This window comes from Alosa pseudoharengus, unplaced genomic scaffold (genome assembly GCF_046254945.1).
Source record: "Alosa pseudoharengus isolate Yale_2024_CS ecotype anadromous, Long Island Sound unplaced genomic scaffold, YU_APseudo_1.1 YU_APseudo_1.1_scf_19, whole genome shotgun sequence".
In the NCBI taxonomy this organism is placed as follows: Eukaryota; Metazoa; Chordata; class Actinopteri; order Clupeiformes; family Clupeidae; genus Alosa; species Alosa pseudoharengus.
The window spans coordinates 30,943,713-30,962,901 of NW_027468657.1; the positions used below are offsets into that span (position 1 = coordinate 30,943,713).

Genomic DNA, 19,189 nt, shown 5'->3' on the forward strand with positions numbered 1-19,189 from the left:
CACAGCTGTTATCTTCCCCTCCCTCCCTCCCTCCCTCCCTCATTCTTTCCTTCCTTCTCTCCTTCTCTGCCTTCTCCAATTCTCTCTCTTCTTCCTTCTGATGTTCCACTCTTATATGCTCCGGCCAGCACAAGTATAAAATGGCCTGGGCGAGAGAGCAGGAATGATATTACTGAACACAATCTGAAATGCACTCAGGTGAAGAGGACAGCCAGGCTTGTCGAGAGAAGAGAGAGAGGGATAGAGAGAGAGCAGGGAGAGGGAGGGGGTGCTTAAGGGAGAATCCAGATGGAGGTGGGTGGGGGGAGGCAAGGTAAGCGGGTTCAAGCAGTGAGCAGGCTGGCCAGCAGACAGGTGAAGCAGGAAGGACATAAAGGGAGAGAGAGAGGCGGGGGAAGAAACATTTTTATTAGAGGCAAAAGGCGAGGTGCTTGTTTGAAACCCTAATCAGGCCCAGACAGTTGGAAACAGGGAGGCAGACAGGCTCTGGAGTCCCACAGGAACATGCCAATGGATGTGTCAGCAGCATCTCTAAATTAAACAGAGCGCCCGAGAACGAACGAACAGAAAGAGTGAACAAGAGAAAAGAGAGAAAAAACAGGGGGAAAAAGAGAAACAAGAGAATAACAAAAAAAAAGAAAAGAAAAATGAAAGAGACTGAAGGCTAGAGGACGTAGCCTCTTCCTGAGAGCCCCCACCTTCTGCTGCTGCTGAGCCGTCCCCACAATATCCCCGTCAGTGTGCCGCAACCCTGTTATCAGGGCTGTTAGCCGGAGTGATGCGTGCTGCTGCTGGCAGTACTGTTGCTGGGACTGCTGGAGCTGCGGAGATTGCTGCTGTCTGCAGGAGAGGAGGAGAGTGGAGAGGAGAGTGGAGAGGAGGAGAGGAGAGGAGGAGAGGACAACTCCACACCTCTCACAGTCCGCCAGCACATCAGGGGCCCAGAAGGGCTCTTCAGCCATAGACACCCTCACAGACACCCAGCGCAGGACATCTCCTCACCGTCCCATAACAACCCGTATTTGTCTGTAATAAAGGGGGTGCTTCTCAGGGGACTCATAGGGGTTGTTTCAGTGGTGGTGGGGGGAGGGGGGGTTGAAGCGTTCCGCCTATGGCCGCCTCCTTTCTGTGCACTGAAACGGTTGCCATGGCAGGGAGCTGTGATGGTTCGGCTTGTCAATCAGCCTGCGCGGGGCTCTTCCATTCAGCGGAATGGAGACATCAGCGCGTCTCCCCCGTTGTGTCCACTGGCCTGTTCCGTGATTGTGAATTTGACGTTTGACATTTGTGAATGTTATGCAGACGGAGCTGCGTCCCGTTCTGATTAATACTCTCCTGCTCCGCGCAGCATGGACCATCTTCCTCGCCTCGGGCTGCGTGATGCTCACGAGCGCAAGTAGTCAGCAGCATGGCATTAGATCTAAAGCATGGAACTGAATGTAGCCAGCTCACAGAAATGGGCATAATTAAGTTCCATTTGCATCAAGTGTTGCAGGAAGATTATGAACCCTTGATCAGCCAATCAAACAGACCAAGCTTCAGGAAGAAAGCCATGGATGATCTATCTCTGTCTCTCTCTCCGTACTGACAGTCTCACCAAAAGCACTCCACTCATTTGTAAATAATGCAATTATATTTTTTCGGGCCAAGCACATGTTGTCAAAGCAGATTTTCGTCTTGATCTGGATTTGTTTGTATTTCGTATGAGTCCGGAATGTTCTCGTTCTCAGTGTTGCTTATTTTTGGAAATCTTTGTTTCCCCTCCTTTCAGTAAGTCTGTTTCCATTTCTACAAGTGAGTGTTTGGAGTGTTTTTCTGCCTTTTTAAGTGTGGCTGGGTAAAGAATGTGGGAAAGAAATTCCATTTGGTTTCACTCCTCTTTTTTTTCTTTCCTCCCCTTTTTTTTGTGTCGGGGACAGCTATGCTTTCTTTGCCGAGAGCTAACAGCACATTTTTCTCTCTCTCTCTCCTCTGTTTTCTGATTCCAGTCTGCTCCCAGTTCTCCAGAGGCGTGTATGCCATCTTTGGCTTCTACGACAAGAAGTCCATGAACACCCTGACCTCCTTCTGTGGGGCCCTGCACACCTCCTTCATCACGCCCAGTTACCCCATCGACTCCGACGTGCAGTTTGTCATCCAGATGCGCCCGGCGCTCAAGGGGGCTGTGCTTAGCCTCCTTTCCCGGTACAAGTGGCAGAAGTTCGTCTACCTCTACGACACAGACAGAGGTGAGTGCTTTACACGCCACGCAGTGACCTGAAGGCGACGCGATCACCCTGAAGTCAGCCTCTATACAGATGCTCAGTAAAATGTGGGATGCAACAAAAAAGAATCACGACAGTATGTGATAGATTTGATATTTTCAGGGGCACTGAAGCAATCAATTAAAAGTAAAAGATCATTATGCGTTTGTCCTAAATTTGTCATAAAACGTTGAACAGGACAATAAGTGAGCACTATCAAACTTCTCATTTTTTTTAAAGAACTGTGAATTGTCATTTCCCATTCTTATTTCCTTATCTGGCTAGGACTAAAGTAGCTGGTGTTCTAAAGCTGTAATCAGTGTAGCGTAGATGTGGGTGTTGCCTCAGTGCAAGGGCCTCTTTACACTTGGTTAAATAGTTTTATTAATCCAAAGAACAGGTTCGTACATCACAAGATAGTAACAACTGAATTAGAGCCTGAGGCTGGGTCCTTCAGAAGGCATCCTGATGTGCAAGGGCCATTCTCTCTCTCCTGGCAGGGTGTGTTTGAAGGTGCAGGGTTCATTATTCTTAAGAGCCCCAAACACAAAATGTAATTTGTCTGCTTTGATTCGAGAGCCAAGCCGAGAGACTTGGCACACCTGTTCCTCTCAAAGAAGCCGGGAAAAGACCATGCTTGAGTAAAATGGCATGCGCTCGGTAATCAAATGAAACAAGCCCTAATCAACATGGATGGCGGCTGCTTTTTAAAATGGATGGTGCATTAATATAAACTGTGAAGAGGCCGAGGGGCCAGTAGCCTCTGTGGCCCCTTCCTGCCGAATGCCCTTCTTTGTGTTTACTCATCGCCGATAGGTCCTGACCTTGTGGCCACACTTGAGAGACCCCACCCTTCCCACACACAGCACAGCTCAACCTATAGAAGCGTTTCCACATTAGGTGGTGTGTCATGTGCATTGTGTCGAGATGGGATGAGGTGTTTCTTCTTTTTTTTTCCCCTTAGTGGTCCGCCATCATTTATGCTGCTTGAATCCTCATGAATGAATGAAAATAAACCAATCCCCTTGTTCACAAATTGGAGGGATTAAGCAATTAATTTAAGGGAATTGCCTCGTATGTGTGTGTGTGTGTGTGTGTGTGTGTGTGTGTGTGTGTGTGTGTGTGTGTGTGTGTGTGTGTGTGTGTGTGTGTGTGTGTGTGTGTGTGTGTGTGTGTGTGTGTGTGTGTGTGTGTGTGTGTGTGTGTAGCTGCAATTTGTGCTGCTATTGCTCATGAAGGCAAATGAGCTTTAATGTGGGAATGCAGGTATTTGGGCCCTATTAGAGCTGTGCTATCCGCTGGCTGAGGTTCAGTCCTCTGTGGTTCTTTGAGATAATGTGTGTCTAATTAGATTAGACAAAAGGGAGGGAGCTCTGTGGGCTGCCATGACTTTCACATCAGCGTCCTTCAGTGTCTGCCCACGTCCAGCTACGCCACTCAAAGGTCAGCCTGGCGAAACACACAAACAAGGCAGACAGATATCTTTTGGGCTTATTTGTATGATGAACACATGGAATGCTCTTCCAAATAAATATTTTTATGACTATAAAACAGATTATTTTAAATATATATCGAATATATAAATCTCATTGTTCTGTTACTTCCGTTTTTGTAAATAATTTCACTAGGATTTGTGTAACCATTTGGACATTTTATAGTTCATCTTGCAAATCCAGCATGTTTTGGCTGAACACTAGCATTCTATTAGTTAGCTTTTACATTCTTGACATTTATACAAATCTAGACAATCTATCTGAGTCAAGTAATTAGTTTAATTACCTAAATTCTGTCCACAGAAGAAGTCACATTTATTCCACTTGGCAAGTTTGAAGAGTTAGACGAGAATAGAAACACATTGAGTTACACCATTGAAAATGAGAACAAAACATGAAGGAGACTGTACTCATTTCTCTGAAATGCAAAGGAAATGATGATCCTAAGAGACATCATGGCCCTTGATTGGACTACATTTCTCTTCATATGGGCATAGTAACATGTTAGGTGGCATTATTTAAGTCATTGCTATTTTGGTCAAAGAACCAAAGTAAATGGACATATGTGGACGTCACATCAGTAGAGGACGCCTCCTAGTCTTGGGTCTGTGTTAGTGACATGTCTCACCCTTGTGCCTGGCTGCGGATGCCAGACCTTCTTGATGGCCAGTGGTGAAATCTAATCCTTATTAGTGGAGGAACTGTGGCCTCAGGAGGGGATTAGAGGCCCTGCATTGATGCTCTCTGTCAAACACCTCAGTGGGGTTTGACACTTGGCACATCAAGCGGACAGATGTATCAAAGAGCCCTCCTCTATCGGGGAGCTGCCACGGCAGGTCAGCATGCACAGACCAGAGATAAAAGCAGCAGGAGTAGAAACCACTCGCACACACACGCACACACACACACACACACACACACACACACACACACACACAATCCAACAGTAGCCAAACTTTTTTGTGTATTGATAGCATTCTACAGCATGTTGAGCCTTTCTTTATATTAGCCATTCTTACAGCGCAGCTATACTGTGAAGCATACTGTAACATATTGAGTAAGATAAACAGCACCGAGATATTTTATTGTTATGTAACACTGGACTTATCTGTTAGAATCTGCTAGTATTACGTAAGTAAAGAGCAGCCATATGCTGTAGACTGATGATTACAGTGTAGATCGTACATTACAGTTTAGTTACATTATATCAAAGGATGCATAAACACTCTTTTGGATGCACACTATTCAGCCATTAAAGCCACGGAGTCACCCAGGAAGTGTTGCGGGTTAATGTGGACTGTGGACACAGTAACGCTAAATGCAGCCTACTGCCAAGTGTTTACACTGGCGGTCAGTCAAGGAAGCGGAGTCTCAGCTGCTGGGAGTCTGTGCACCAACCAACGGAGATCAAGTAGGCCACAGGCTGCTTTAAAATTTACCTCTGCGGAAAAAGGCAGAGATAAATAATTTATTAAGGAAAGAGCTCAAATTAGCCTTGTCAGTGAAAATGGAAGAATTTCAAGCAGTTGGACGGGCAACAGATGCATGGATTGGCGAACCAGGAGTAACCGCGTAGGTTTGGCATACAGCGAATGTCACCTCTCTTCTGCGTTTGAAGGCAGTAGGCACAGAAGACCTTTTGCCGATGGATTTATGTCAGGCAAACAGTAAATGTTATTTCCTTTTACACACACTCTCACTGGCTTTATGTCTGTCTTTTAAAATAAATGGTAAACATGGTCAGAAAGATCTCTGCCCTGCAGGCATAGGGGGAGATGGCGATCTATCCGTCACCTCACTGCAGGGTGTCCGTATGAAGCGGCTCACCTGCAGTGCGGTAACATGGCAGCTACACAGCAGTCAGTGTCCAAGACGGTGAGCAGTCCTTTCTGTCTGAGCCAATGCAGGTGTACCTAGCTAGGTGAAGCCAGAGATGTGTGCTGGCCCCTTGTATATATTTGCTGGCCCAGAAAAGTCAGTTTCACACAATGCTGTTAATTTATTACATTGTAATCAGCCCTCTTTATTTTAGTGGCCTCACATGCTTAGCTTCAACAGTTAGCATCATAGGTGAACATGCTTAGCTTCAACAGTTAGCATCATAGGTGAACATGCTTAGCTTCAACAGTTAGCATCATAGGTGAACTAAGCTGATTCATGATGATAACTGGCGGAAAATCTGACCTGAAGAAATACCAACCCTGAACTGAAACAAATGGGCCAGTGACTGGCCAACCAACTTGCACAACATGCTCTTTTACTTGGCCCTGGCCAGCAGGCCACTGCTTATGTTAAACCTTGGATTTCTTTACTGTGGCGTAAATGTGTAACCAGTATTTGTTCACCCTGACATTTGGGAGCCAAATTGCTCTACCTTCAGAATCATTCTGTAATTTCGATAAAGATAGTAGTCTGGGGCTTTGAAGGATAATTAGATCTCCATAGCTAACTGAATGGTATTGAGTTACATGTCAATTTTGCCATACCAATACTGCCCATAAAAATGCTTTTCAGGAATTCCAGTGAGTTCACACCAGTGCCCTAGTGTGTTTCCAGCACTCAAACAATAACGTACACGAACTACACTGTGCTGGAGAAATGATCTAACATCCAGTACAATCAGTATGGGCCATAGAACGTTCCTGTCTGAGATGTGTCACACTGATGATGGTAATTGGTTCTCTATTGCTGGATTGACGACCTTGCCCACTCTCATGTCCAACAGCCACAGAGTCCTGGGCATAACAAAAGGGCAATGGTGAGACACGGCGTTTATCTGGAGAGCAAATGTCACAAATACCCAAGCTATATAGATCACACATTAGTCCTTTGTTAAATGAAGCAGTATGTACCGAGGGTGTTTACATTGTTCTCTGCTTGATTTGAAAGAGAGAGAGCAATTAATTCCATCATTTTCAAGAAGTGACAGTCTGTGTATCATAATGATGAAGAAAAAGAATTGCAAGTGGCTCACCCACAATGAAAGTATTGGATTTAATATCCAATGTGTTAAAGTAATAAATATAACTTTGAATATTATTATTTAATAGGAATATGGTAAAAACAGATTTTGCATCAGTTTATTTTTACATTTGTGACCCTCGTCTTAGCTGCTGGCATATCATTAATGGTGCAGTGTATTTATGCTGCTTTAGAGCCAATAGAACTAAAACATAAGAGCTTTTATCAGTTCTATTAAAAACAGATCTGCTTTTATAGCAGAGCATAATAACACAAGGCCTAGGGATGAGCTGAGGTACAGCTATGACTGAATATCTGGTCTTTGTCGAAATACATAAGAACAGCCTTTGCACTCTGGAGGTTTTAAGTTTTTTTTGTAATGGAATATTTCACCTGTCTGCCATCACCTCCACTCAACCCAGCGCCCTGCACGTGACCTGGCATGAGGGCACTGCACTGCAGGAGCTGCCTGGTGTGGTGATGTGTATGAATATTCATGCTGCCCTGCCACTGGATGGGAGTGCAGCTATAGATTTGCAGTGATGCATACTGCAGAGTAATGCAGAGGAAGATCATTCCCCTCCTCATCCTCCTCCTCCTCCCCCCGACATCAGAATACCCAGTAGCATCACTGACAGCGCTAGCGGTTTTTTGTGTCACCTTGTTTTAAGGCAACCATCTCTCTCCCTCCGGGATGTTGGGTCTTCCCAGGCATAAGTTTGACTGAGCACTGAATATATACAATCCCCCCCCTCAACACACACACACACACACACACACACTCCCCTTCTTTATTTATTTAAACAAATAAAGGAAGAGTGTTCCAGAAAAAGTGTGTATGTGTGTGTGTGGAATCAGGACTATATGAGGAGAAGTGAGATGGATTTTGCCCTCTCTGTTGCGGCGGTCAGGTGCGGCCAGATAATTGCCCGGCTTGTGGAGCAGAGACGGATGATTACGGGGTTTATTGTCTCTCCCAGGCACAATCAACCTTACCTCATGTCCCTGATTCAGCACTCTCACCTCCACTTGATTTATGGGGCACTCTCTCGCTCACGCTCTCTTTCCCCCACTCTCTCCCTCTCTCTCTCTCTCTCTCTCTCTCTCTCCCTCTCTCTCTCTCTCTCCCTCTCTCTCTCTCTCTGCTACCCACTCTTCTCTCTAGCCTATCTACTCCTCTCCCTCTCTATCTCTCTCTTTCTCTCTCTCTCCTGCTGCATCAGTGTGTGCATAGTGCATTTTCTGCAGCACCCCCATCTCGCCAGCTAAATAAAAAAGGAAAAAAAGAATATATATGGAGAGAAGAAGGGAGAGAGAAGGGAAGAGGGGAGGAGACCAGCGCTGCAGCCAGCCCTGCTACCATCCCCACTGAGTCAAAGCACATTTTCTCTTCATTGACATTTGTGACTGGCAGATTATTTGTGTGTGTGCGTGTGTGTGTATGTGTGTGTATATGTGTGTTGGGGGGGGGGGGGTGGTTATGCAAGTGACATTTTCGGGGGAGAGACCTGGGGACCAGTATTGGGTTAGGGGGGAGGGGTTGAAGGGTGGAGGAAGAGAGTTGAAAGGGAGGGGAGTGATAGTATTGATGAGCGTCATGCAGAGATCCAGAGGAGATGGGGGTCTCTGCACCGTCTGAAAACAAATTGACTGGATGCATCTTCCCTCCTCCACTGTGAGGGGCGGCTCAGGCGTCAGTAATGAGAAACCAGGCAGGTCTGCAGCCCAGCCTCCCTTTAAGCATGCCCCGCTCTCCTGGTCAGTGCCGGGGACTGGACGCAGCCCGTGCTAGAGGCCATGTAGATAAAACATGGCTCCTTCTCTGAGTCACCCACTATTGATCCCCGCCTGCGTGCACATAGATTAGATTACATTACATTAGATTCAACTTTATTGTCATTGTGCAGAGTACAAGTACAAAGACAGTGAAATGCAGAAGTGCAAAAAAAGCAGAAAAGTGCAATGTGATATACAAAGTATAGGCAGGTGGTGCATAGACAAGTCAAGAAATATAGTGCATTGCAGACAGTAGTATACAGTTGATTTACAGAAGCTGGTTTAGCGTAATATAAATGAAATATAAATATGTGGTGTGTATAGTGTGGCGGTGTTGGCTGAGTCCCATCCCGCGCTGTTGTTTTGTTCTGGGTGGCCTGTGGGAGCTGCCTAGTGTGTGTTGGGCTAAGCTGCAGGTTGTGTCCAGGCTCCTGGGCCTAGTGTGTGTTGGGCTAAGCTGCAGGTTGTGTCCAGGCTCCTGGGCCTAGTGTGTGTTGGGCTAAGCTGCAGGTTGTGTCCAGGCTCCTGGGCCTAGTGTGTGTTGGGCTAAGCTGCAGGTTGTGTCCAGGCTCCTGGACGGAGGGTGCTGGGGCTGGACGCCATATGTCTACTCCTCTCCCTCCGCTAATACATTCTCCACAGTGCGCTGCTCAGCTCAGCTCAGGCTGAGGAGAAATCCACTTGGAGAACGAGCCCGGCACAATAGCTAACTCATATTGTGTGGAGTGTGTGTGCGTGTGTGTGTGTGTGTGTGTGTGTGTGTGTGTGTGTCTCTGTGTGTGTGTCTACACATGAGCTGTGGGAATGATCCTCTGGTGTAATGACAACAATCCATTACTAAATGTGGGGGATGATGTGCAATGTTGAATGCTAATCTCCATAATGCACATGTACGGATCAACTGCACATACCTAGTGTTTATGGTAATGTGTGTGTGTGTCTGCATTTGCTTTTGTATGTGAAGTGTGTGTGTGGGTGTCTTTCGGTATGTTTTTGTATGATGATGTTGGTTTGCATTCGTTTGTGGGTGTGTATGTGTGTGTGTGTGCGTGGTTGTGCATATGTATGTATGTGTGCATGACAATATAAATTAAGTTTAAATGTTACATTTTTGAGCCCGTGAGAAATCTAGGTTATTTTTGTGTGCATGTTTTGCTAAGCATTTTCACCTATGATGCTAAATAAAGATGCTGTTACTAAATAACTTGTTCAAGTCAAACTAAGGTTTTTTTTTAATCTTACAGGCACAGGTAGTCAATTTCTTTTCTTTTATTCATTGCTTCTGTAGACCAATTTATACTGCAGTCCTGGTTGGCATGAAATGATGGCTTCAAATGATGGCTGAACTAATGGAACATGGTACCTTGAACCATACTCTCTGTGTAAGACAACAGCACTCAATATTACATGGCAGAGCTTGTAAGCGAAGATTGTGTGTGATGTGTGTCAGGCGAGATCCAGAAGCCTCCTCGCTTTATCGACTAAAAGCTTTTCATTAGAGGAAATAAAAAAGGCTAAAAGCCAAAAGTCCACCAAGTAGCAGCAAAGCATTTTTTTTTCTCCCACCGTGACGGCCAATTTAAAAAATGGGCTGTTGGTTGCGTAGCGGCTGAACACATTCTGTTTTCCGTTTTTTTCCCCAGTGCTCTGCCATGAAACCCAAAGAAGGATGAAAGGACAACAACACATTTATTTTTTTATTTTTTGCAATACAGACTGAGTATCAAATGTTAACCGAGGCCCCAGTAATAGAGTCAGCGGATTTATATTATGTGGTTTGGGGCATATAGCATGCGTCTGCCCTTGAGGGCTTGCTGTGTTGTTTCCCCTAGGGCTTCAGCCTAGCGTGTACGCACACACACACACACACACACACACACATACACACACACACACACACACACACAAACACACGCCGTGGCATCTCTAATGGCTGTTAATAACATTCATATGATGTGCATAGTAATTAGAGACATATTGGCCTCTCTTGGAGTGTCCTTCAAAGCTCCTGACCACCCGTGGGCTTTTTTGACATGGTTGAATCGATGTCAGGGTACGGCCGCATGTGCTGACTGGGGTCCTGATCAATCTGCTGACATCCCAGCATGCCTCCCAACCCTGTCCACTCCCCTGTTCGCTCTCACTTTTATTCCATAGAAAGAAAAGCAGGTAAACAACGCTAACCCCTTTCCTAAGCCCTTTGGCCAAACTTTAACCTGCCTAATTCAGGCCCACTCTCATGCTGTTTATTGGATATTGCTTATTTGGTTGTGTTGTTTTTTTCTCCTAACATATAATCATGTGATATTGGTTGCTAGGCACCGTGGGATAATGTTTTTTTGGGCACCATGGGATAATGTTTTATTTATTTATTTTCGCTTGGTTTAATGGCACTCACTTTTCACACCTCCAGTTGGGTAAGTGGCGATTAGAAGCTAACCTCTGGCTTGTGTTGGTATCAGCCCTGGTTGTTAATGATTTCCGAGCTCACAGTTATCAAGGTTACAACGATCAGCATAGATTGGTTGTGCTTAAATTATACCTGGCTTTGTAAAACCCTTTGATAGACATGCTTTCAAACAGTAGAATCATTTGCTTTGCTTTCAGGCTGTTTGGCCCCGGAGGTAGATATCTAGAGTGGAAATGCAGCTGATTCTGAGCCCCGGAGGTAGATATCTAGAGTGGAAATGCAGCTGATTCTGAGGGCACAGTAAGGACAAAGAAAACAAGAGTCTTCTGACCAGTGGTTTGGCCAGTGGACCTCTGACAATGTAACGATTCCAGTGTTAGTCCAAGTTAATTAAAACGGCACAATGGAAGAATGGAAGTGTTGAGGTGTGTCCAAACACCCATTGTGTGTGTCTCCAGCTTTCTGTGTGTGTGTGTGTGTGTGTGGGGGTGTGTGTGTGTGTGTGTGTGTGTGTGCGTTTCTGTGCATGCCTGCACATTTTGCTGTATACGGGCATCAGTGAGCGTCCTTGTCCATGCATCTGCTAGGATGCCCCTCGCACTGATGGACGCAAGGCGAGTGTGAAAAAGGTGAAGTGAAAGTGTCCCTGGCGCCACATTAAACCCAGATCAGATCATTCCTAATGAGGAGCCCACGCACCTCCCTCCAACCCCCTCAAACCAGAGCGCAGAAACACCGCCTGGCACAGTTGGCAGAAAGGGGTAGTGACCGGGCCAAGTGGCACATGAATGGGTATGATTAGATGACCACAAACACTCCGTCCAACTGTGCAACCCCCCCCCCCCCCCCGCCTTCCTACCCCAATGGCCAACAATGCCAGGAGCACTTAATGGCCAAGGCACTAGTTAGCTGGACGACATTCCTCCTCTGGCTGGACGCCATTTAGTCTGCCCTTCACCAGAAACCATCCAGTCATTGAGACTTTGGAAAGCTACTGCTGAATTGTAAGTCTGTGGAGCTCCATAAGAGCATGAGGCTGTCACAGACATGTAAAAGAAAAAACACCATCGCCTTTTGAATTGGCATCTTCTTTGTCTTCATCCCATAATGACCCTCTGTAAAGAGATAACTCATGTCTCCATGGTGTGTGTGTGTGTGTGTGTGTGTGCGTGCGTGCGTGCGTGCGTCTGCCCATTCCATTCATCTGGGAGGATCATTTGCAGGTAATTGCTGTCTGGGAAGAGTTAGGTGAATGATGATGGCAGCCTTCAGAAATCAGCCTGGGTTTGTTGTGGCGTTCGTGCGCGTTATGTGGGCGCCTCTGCCGGGGCGCGCGAGTGATCGGGGCACCAGTAGGGGAGTGATGGAGCTCTGTGTGTCCAGCCCTGTGGAGGCCTCGTCAGGGTTGAAACCGGACAACTTACCGGATGATTGATTGAACAGCATGGGTGTGCCATAGATGGCTGACGTGTTGATTCAGAGGCCATCTGATCCATCCCCCCACAGCTTGTGTTTGTGTGCATGCATGTGTGTGTGTGTGTGTGTGTGTGTATGCGTGTGTGCATGCCAGACCTCTTAATGCTCCATTTCCCCAGCTCTTCTGCATTGACTCCTCTCAGCGGAGCGCATTGTTCTGCATCTCTCCGCATAACATCATGAAACCCTCTTAGCTCACTAACGGCAGTCTGTTCAGGATGCGGACATGGCCAGCTGGGCGTGCGTGTGTGTGTGTGTGTGTGTGTGTGTGCGTGTGTGTGTGTGTGTGTGTGTGTGTGTGTGTGGGCATTAACCTGATTTCCTCCTGATTTCGGGAAGACGCGTTGACGCGTAAGGAATGGGAAAGACAGCCAACTGTCCTTATCCTAATAAACTCAGATGCTCGTTGCTTAAGCAAGGGGCCTAATAAAAGCAGGAGTCGGCCATAAATCGTGTTTGTGGATTTTCTATCATGCGAAGCCTCCTTTGTTTGAGCGCCCGGCCAAACTCATCTCCAAGAGAACTAAATTATGCACGGGTCACCATAAATCAGTGTCAGTGGCGTGTGACAAGATAGGACACACCAGGGAAATCGCAAATGCATAAAGCAGCCTTCATCACGCAGGGACAGGCAGCAGGTAGAGGATGGGAAACGACTCACTGAGGAGAGAGTGCTCCATTTGAAGCCCCCCCCCCCCCCCCTGCCGGCCCTGTCACTGCGTTGCACCACGCGCCACATTCCTCCTTCTCATTCTGAGGGAAGCCTCCTCCAAAAGTCCTCCAGAACCAGGAGAGGAGTAAATGCGCCTCCTCTTTTTTGTCAAATGCATGTTGAGAATCATCTAGCAATAACTGTACAATAGACCTGGATTGCCTCTTAGCAACCGCTGTTAAGTGAACCTGGAATAAAGCCATTCTCCCACCTCTCCTCTGCCAGCGCCAACTACCATGAAATTGTAGCTAGGAGCACTCTCATTTTCCCCCCACCACAACGTTATAGGAGACAAAATGACCTGCCCTTTGCTTCAAGGGACCACCGCAGTGGTTTGATTGCCCTTGTGTTACAGTATGTAACAGATTTTTCAGGCAATTTGTCCAGCCTGAAACAATAAGGAAAGCAAAAAAAAATACAATTTCATTTCTCTTTCATGTGTGAAATATTACTAGGTTTTCTCTGCCCGTCGCCCCACAGATGTACACGTGAGCCAGTGTTTTTCCGAGCGTTAATTGTGTGTGGTGTTCTGATGTGATGAAAAGGTTATATGATATTTAGCACAATTAGGTCGGACAGCCAAGCTTGCACACAGAAGGCACTAGAAAACACTGTCAGTCCTAGTTTTCACGCAGCATGGTTCCCACACAGCAGTAGAGATGCTGAGGGGGAGACTAAAGACTGCGCTGAGATCAGTGAGCAAAACAGCATTGAATACCACCAAAAAGAAAAACAGCTTAGACACAAACAAAAAAAAAAAAAAAACTTACTTACCTAACAATAACTGGCAACTAATACAGCACATTAGACCACGCATCAATGAATCAGGTCTACCTGACGGTCTTATTTGTATGTCAGGCTTGACTTGAGTTGACTTGAGTTGAGTTGCATGTCTTAGTTTTTGTGTGTGAATATAATGCAGTCCCGGGCCCGGGTGCCAGTGCACGCAACCCCTGAGCAGCTCCTTCCTTCTGGGGGCCTCGTCACGTTTCCATCCCGTATAAATAGCTTAAGAAAACATACTCGCCTGAGACCTGCATTCATTTTTCATGCGCTGCCTTGCTTAAGGCATGCTTCATTCAAAGCAGGTGTTGCAACATAGGTGAGAGTGTGGTGCAGTTTGCGGGGTGTGGGGTGTGGGTGCGTTGTGGGGGAGTCATTGGGGTCTGAGCCAGCAGGGATGAGGAGATGCCAGCAGAGCCATCTAAGCTGCAGAGAGCATCACTGCTTCCTTTAATGAGTCTCTCCACTGAAGCGGCTCCAGGTTTCATTGTGTTTTATGCCACTGAAGGGAGGGGGTGGGGGGAGCGGCACTTTCTGCCAATGCTGCTTGCACCACACCACTCTCGCTGACTGCATTAGCGCGCCGCCGTATAGACGGGCCCCCGCGGCCGGAATGCTCCTCCTGAAGCGAGCCGTATGATTATCTGACCACATGGCTGTCCCACCCACCCCAAAAAATTTAATGGGGCTCTTAACTGATACAGAGATAATTGCTGTCCCACTAGTTTGTTGCGTTTCAGTGGCCGGTTCTCGTGGCAGGGTGTTATTTTTGCATCAGAAGACCTGTGACTGTGACGGCTGGAAATAAGCCTACCCGAGGAGATTAAAAATGAATTCAGGCTGACCAAAAGATGGGGGGGGGTTGGGGGTGGGTTCTCACCTCCCTTGTGACTCATGAGGGGTGATGTAACAGATAATTGGACACTGCTTCACTGAGTGTATGTGTGGGTGTGTGTGTGTGTGCATTTATGTGTGTGTGTGTGTGCGTGTGCGTGTTGATGGGCTTGATTATATTTGTGTCTACACAGAGGCTTAAGAAGTATTCTGTATCATACTTCATGAGTATGTTGGAGTGGGAGGAAAAGAGCGAAGCTGTGTGTGTGTGTCTGTGTGTGTGTGTGTGTGTGTGGAGGCAGAGAAGGAGTCAGTGACAGCATCTGTCTCTGTGTGTGTGTGTTTGTGTGTGTGTGTGTGTGTGTGTGTGTGTGTGTGTGTGTGTGTGCGCGTGTCTGTGTGTGCGTGTGTGTGTGTGTGTGCGTGTGTGTGTGTGTGTGTGTGCATGTGTGTGTCTGTCAGCGCGTATATAGCCGAGGGCTCTTTCGGTCCGTGGGCTGTGCAAATGAAAAGCAGCGGTGAGAGGCCCCCACACCACCACCCCCCACCCCGCCGTGTGCATGAGCTTTTAAAGATACTGTACGCGTAACATGCTGCTCCGGCTTGATTTCCCATCAGCTGTCTGGCCGATTAGAACAGTCCTTGGCTCCAGATCATTTTAATTATGTTGAAAAGGCCCCATCAAAGCCTTGGCTCACTTGCTTCGGTTGCAGTTTTGCCGAGGCTTGCAAATGTGTGCAGGAGACTTCGGCTGGAGCTGCTGGTTTCTCTCTGTCTCTCTCCCTTTCCACACACACACACACACACCGGTGTCTTGGAGACAACAACACTGAGGATGTTCTCATATGAGAGTTGGGGGCTGGGGGAATGAAAGGTGTGTGTGTGTGTGTGTGTGTGTGTGTGTGTGTGTGTGTGTGTGTGTGTGTGTGTTTGTGTGTGTGTGTGTGTATTCTGCACAGTGAAATCCTGCATTACAGGCAGATGAGTCTCTAATCCCTATCACACTCTGCCCTTCATCGTCGCCTCGGCATCCTCATCCTCAGCGTACACATTATTAGGGGCGGGCTTGTGTGCCATACGAGCAGGCAGCGCCACCGTAAACACTCACATCACACATTAAGCAGGTCTTCATTTTGGTACAGTCAAGATACCGTATCTGAGCTCATGCTCCTCTCATTAAGAGAAAGTCATTTCACCTCAAAGTAGCCACCGTGGAAGCGTGTGCAGGGAACTGGACGCCCTTTAGACTAACACTGCGTCAGCGTTCGCTACATGAAACATGAAATATTGTGGTGGCGTTGGAGACCGTGGCGACGGGCAGGGTCTCTGTCTCGTTTGCGTCGTCCCTAGCTCGATTCTGTCAAGACGTTTTTTTCTTCCCTGCTGCAGTGCCTAACACTGTCTCTCCCTCTCTCTCCCTTTCTCTCCCTCTCTCTCTCCCTCTCTCTCTCCCTCTCTCTCTCTCTGTTCTTTTCCCATGGCTGGGTGTTTGCTCTAGATTGGCCTGTCATTATCTGTTTCTTCTGATCGGTAGCGCACAGGGCCTCCAAGGGGGATTCGGTATCTTACCACTTTCATAAGCCTTGCTTTCTCCTCTCTCTCGCTCTCTCTCTCTCTCTCTCTCCTTCTCTCTCTCTCTCTCTCCCTCTCTCTCTCTCTCTCCTTCCCTCTCTCTCTCTCTCTCTCTCTCTCTCTCTCTCGCCATACAGCGCCGTATGAGTCATGGCCCTTATCAACGCAGATCCCTCTCTGCTCATTTTCACCCAGGATTCAGCACCCTGGACAGCGCTCGCCAGACTGCCCAGGCTATGGCCAGGCTCCCTCTCCCCCTTTTAAGAAAGGACAGATCACAGACAGAGGAAAGAAAAACAGACAGAACCTTCTGTCCATTTCTGGGCTGCTCTCTACCATGGGGGTTTTTCAAACGTCCTGCTGAAGCCTTCGCTTTTTTCCCAGGGAGCATAAATGATTATTTGAGCATGAATGTTTAAACGCTTGGACACACTGTTGTGCAAAGTCATTTTCATTTGAAAAGTCACAACCTCTGCCACCTTCAAAAAACATAATATGAAAGTCAGTGAGATGTGTCTGCGGAAAATATGAAATCCATTGCAACACCGATGCAATTATTTTTGCCATTTGCATTTTTCCTGTTTTTTTTCAAAAGGAAGATGGTCACAGTTTCCTTTGCAATAACTGAATTATTCAACTTTCATCCCCATAGAAGATACTCTGCTCTACCCAGCAGCAAAATAGGATCATATGTGAAAAACACTTTTTTCAGGGCAGCTGGCCTTGGATGTAGGTGTTTGCTGAGCAAAAGAAATAGGCAGAGATAATAACCAAGCGGTATACAGAGACATGGTGGTCACACTTGTTGTCCAAACGTATTTGTTGGAAAAGGCCAATTTGCTTGTTTTTTCCCCTGATTGTTCAAAGGGACTGCAGGAAAACGTGAGAGAGGGAGGGGGGAGGGGCATGACAGCGGGTACGAAGGGGAGGAAAGGAGAGCTGGTGACATTCCACGCCAGCCCTGGCCCTTAATGAGTTAGGCAGAGGAACAGGAGCTGGGAGGAGATTAGATACAACTGAATTCAATTACAGCTTAGCCGCCACGGGTGAAGCTTCAAACTTCATCCTGTTAAGACTTCGCCTCAGATGGGCTAGTCTTCAGGCCTTTACTTACAGCTTCATCTCAGCCGCTTTGGTTAAGATCCCCCTCTGCCTTTCTTTCTTTCCTTCTTTTCCCTCCTTTTCCCTCCTTCTGCTTCTTTTCTGTTTCTTTCTCCTTTCATTCTTTATTTCTTTAAGCAGGTACCTTCAGTCAGTAAAGACTCTGATATGCAAAGATAGCGTATGGCAGAATATAGTGACGCAACTGCAGAGGAGCGACTATTTGGGAGAGTGGCAGGCAGGCAGAAGATCTGAATGGCGCGTAAGGGTAATAACGCCAAAGGCAGAGCTCTCTCTCTCTCTGCTCGGCGTTCGCTCTCTGCCTGTTTCAGCGGCAGTGCTCCAGGGCGGGGAAAGACATTTCGCTCTGCGCCGCACAACCACGCTCCGCGCCACACCATGATGTTGATGTTGTTGCTGAGCCCCATTTTAAAAACTGTCAGCACACTCGCGACTCGGGTCAAGCCTGTCAGAGATGGTAATGCTATTTCCAGTCAAACATGTGAATCAGAAGTAAAGGGATTTAAAAAGTTGATATGGGAGGAGGGGGGGGGGGGGGGGTTGTGCGGGGGGGGGAGACTGAGCCCTCTTGACAACTAGCAGATGGAAAGATTCTGCACCTCAGTGCCTAGTGAATTACAGAGCAGTGAGTAATACAAGTGTGTCTGTGTGATTGTGAGTGAGTGTGTGTGTGTGTGTGTGAGTGTGTGTGTGTGTGTGTGAGTGTGTGTGTGTGTGTGTGTGCATATGTGTATATCATACACTGACACTGCAGCATGCCACAGCCTGACAGTGTATTAAAAAGTGACGGCCTCATAGGACTGATGAGAGCTGAGGACAGTAATCACGCCGCTTCATGTCTTCCACGCTGCATCCACACACACACACACACACACACACACACACTCTCACTCACACACACACACACACACACTCACACACACACTCCCCCCCCCCTCCCCCCTACACACACACACACACAGACCCACACACACACCCACACCCACACACCCTACACACACACACACACACACACACCCTACACACACACACACACACACACACACACACACACACTCACTCACTCACTCACACACACACACGCACACACACATACACACATGCACACACACACGCACCCACCACCACCGCACCACACCGCCAGCCCAGCCCAGAATTTATAGATCCCGATAAGGAAAATCTTGTCGTCATCTTCTCAGGAATTTATGTCATCAGCTGCATTACATTTCATCCCTCCGCTGCACGCGACTGTGGTCTCGCTCTGAAAGACGATTTTACTGGCACACTCTGTCTTATCAATAAAGCCATACAGCAGGCGCAGGTAAACAAGCACCCCCCCCCCCCCCCCCCACACACACACACACACACACACACACACACACACACACACACTCACACACACACACACACACACACACACATACACCCAAACTATGTCAGACACCCCATCCGGATGGTTCTGATCAGCTTAATGCCCAAAATGGCTGCCGGCCCAAGAGTGCAGAGGCCGCTGCATTGTAAATGGCTGCTGGCAAGGACAGAGGCTCCGTGGCGTGGCCATGATTTAGCAAGGATGGGTATGCAAATGGGGTGGAGGGGATGGGCATCAATGAATCATTTGAGATTCAAGTCTCGATGTCAATTAGCACTGACTCACTAATTAACTCTATAATGGCTGAGGAGCAGCAGTTGGAAGCTATTTGATTATCCTGCAGCTGAAAAATAGCAGCTGTTTTTTTTGTGTGTGTGTGTATGTTTGCTAGGCTTCTCAATTTGTTGTGTGTTTGTAGGTGTGAAAGTTGCAGGT

At 47.3% G+C, this 19,189-nt stretch overlaps 1 protein-coding gene across 2 annotated transcripts in view; it reads left to right on the forward strand.

Annotated features, from left to right (window-relative positions):
• The window catches only part of gria3b (glutamate receptor, ionotropic, AMPA 3b), an 86,543-nt gene that overhangs the window by 22,501 nt on the left and 44,853 nt on the right, over positions 1-19,189 (forward strand). For both annotated transcript variants that reach the window (XM_076292346.1, XM_076292348.1), the window contains exon 3: positions 1,989-2,228. In XM_076292346.1, coding sequence (XP_076148461.1) covers positions 1,989-2,228 — 240 coding nt within the window. The remainder of the gene's footprint in view (positions 1-1,988; positions 2,229-19,189) is intronic.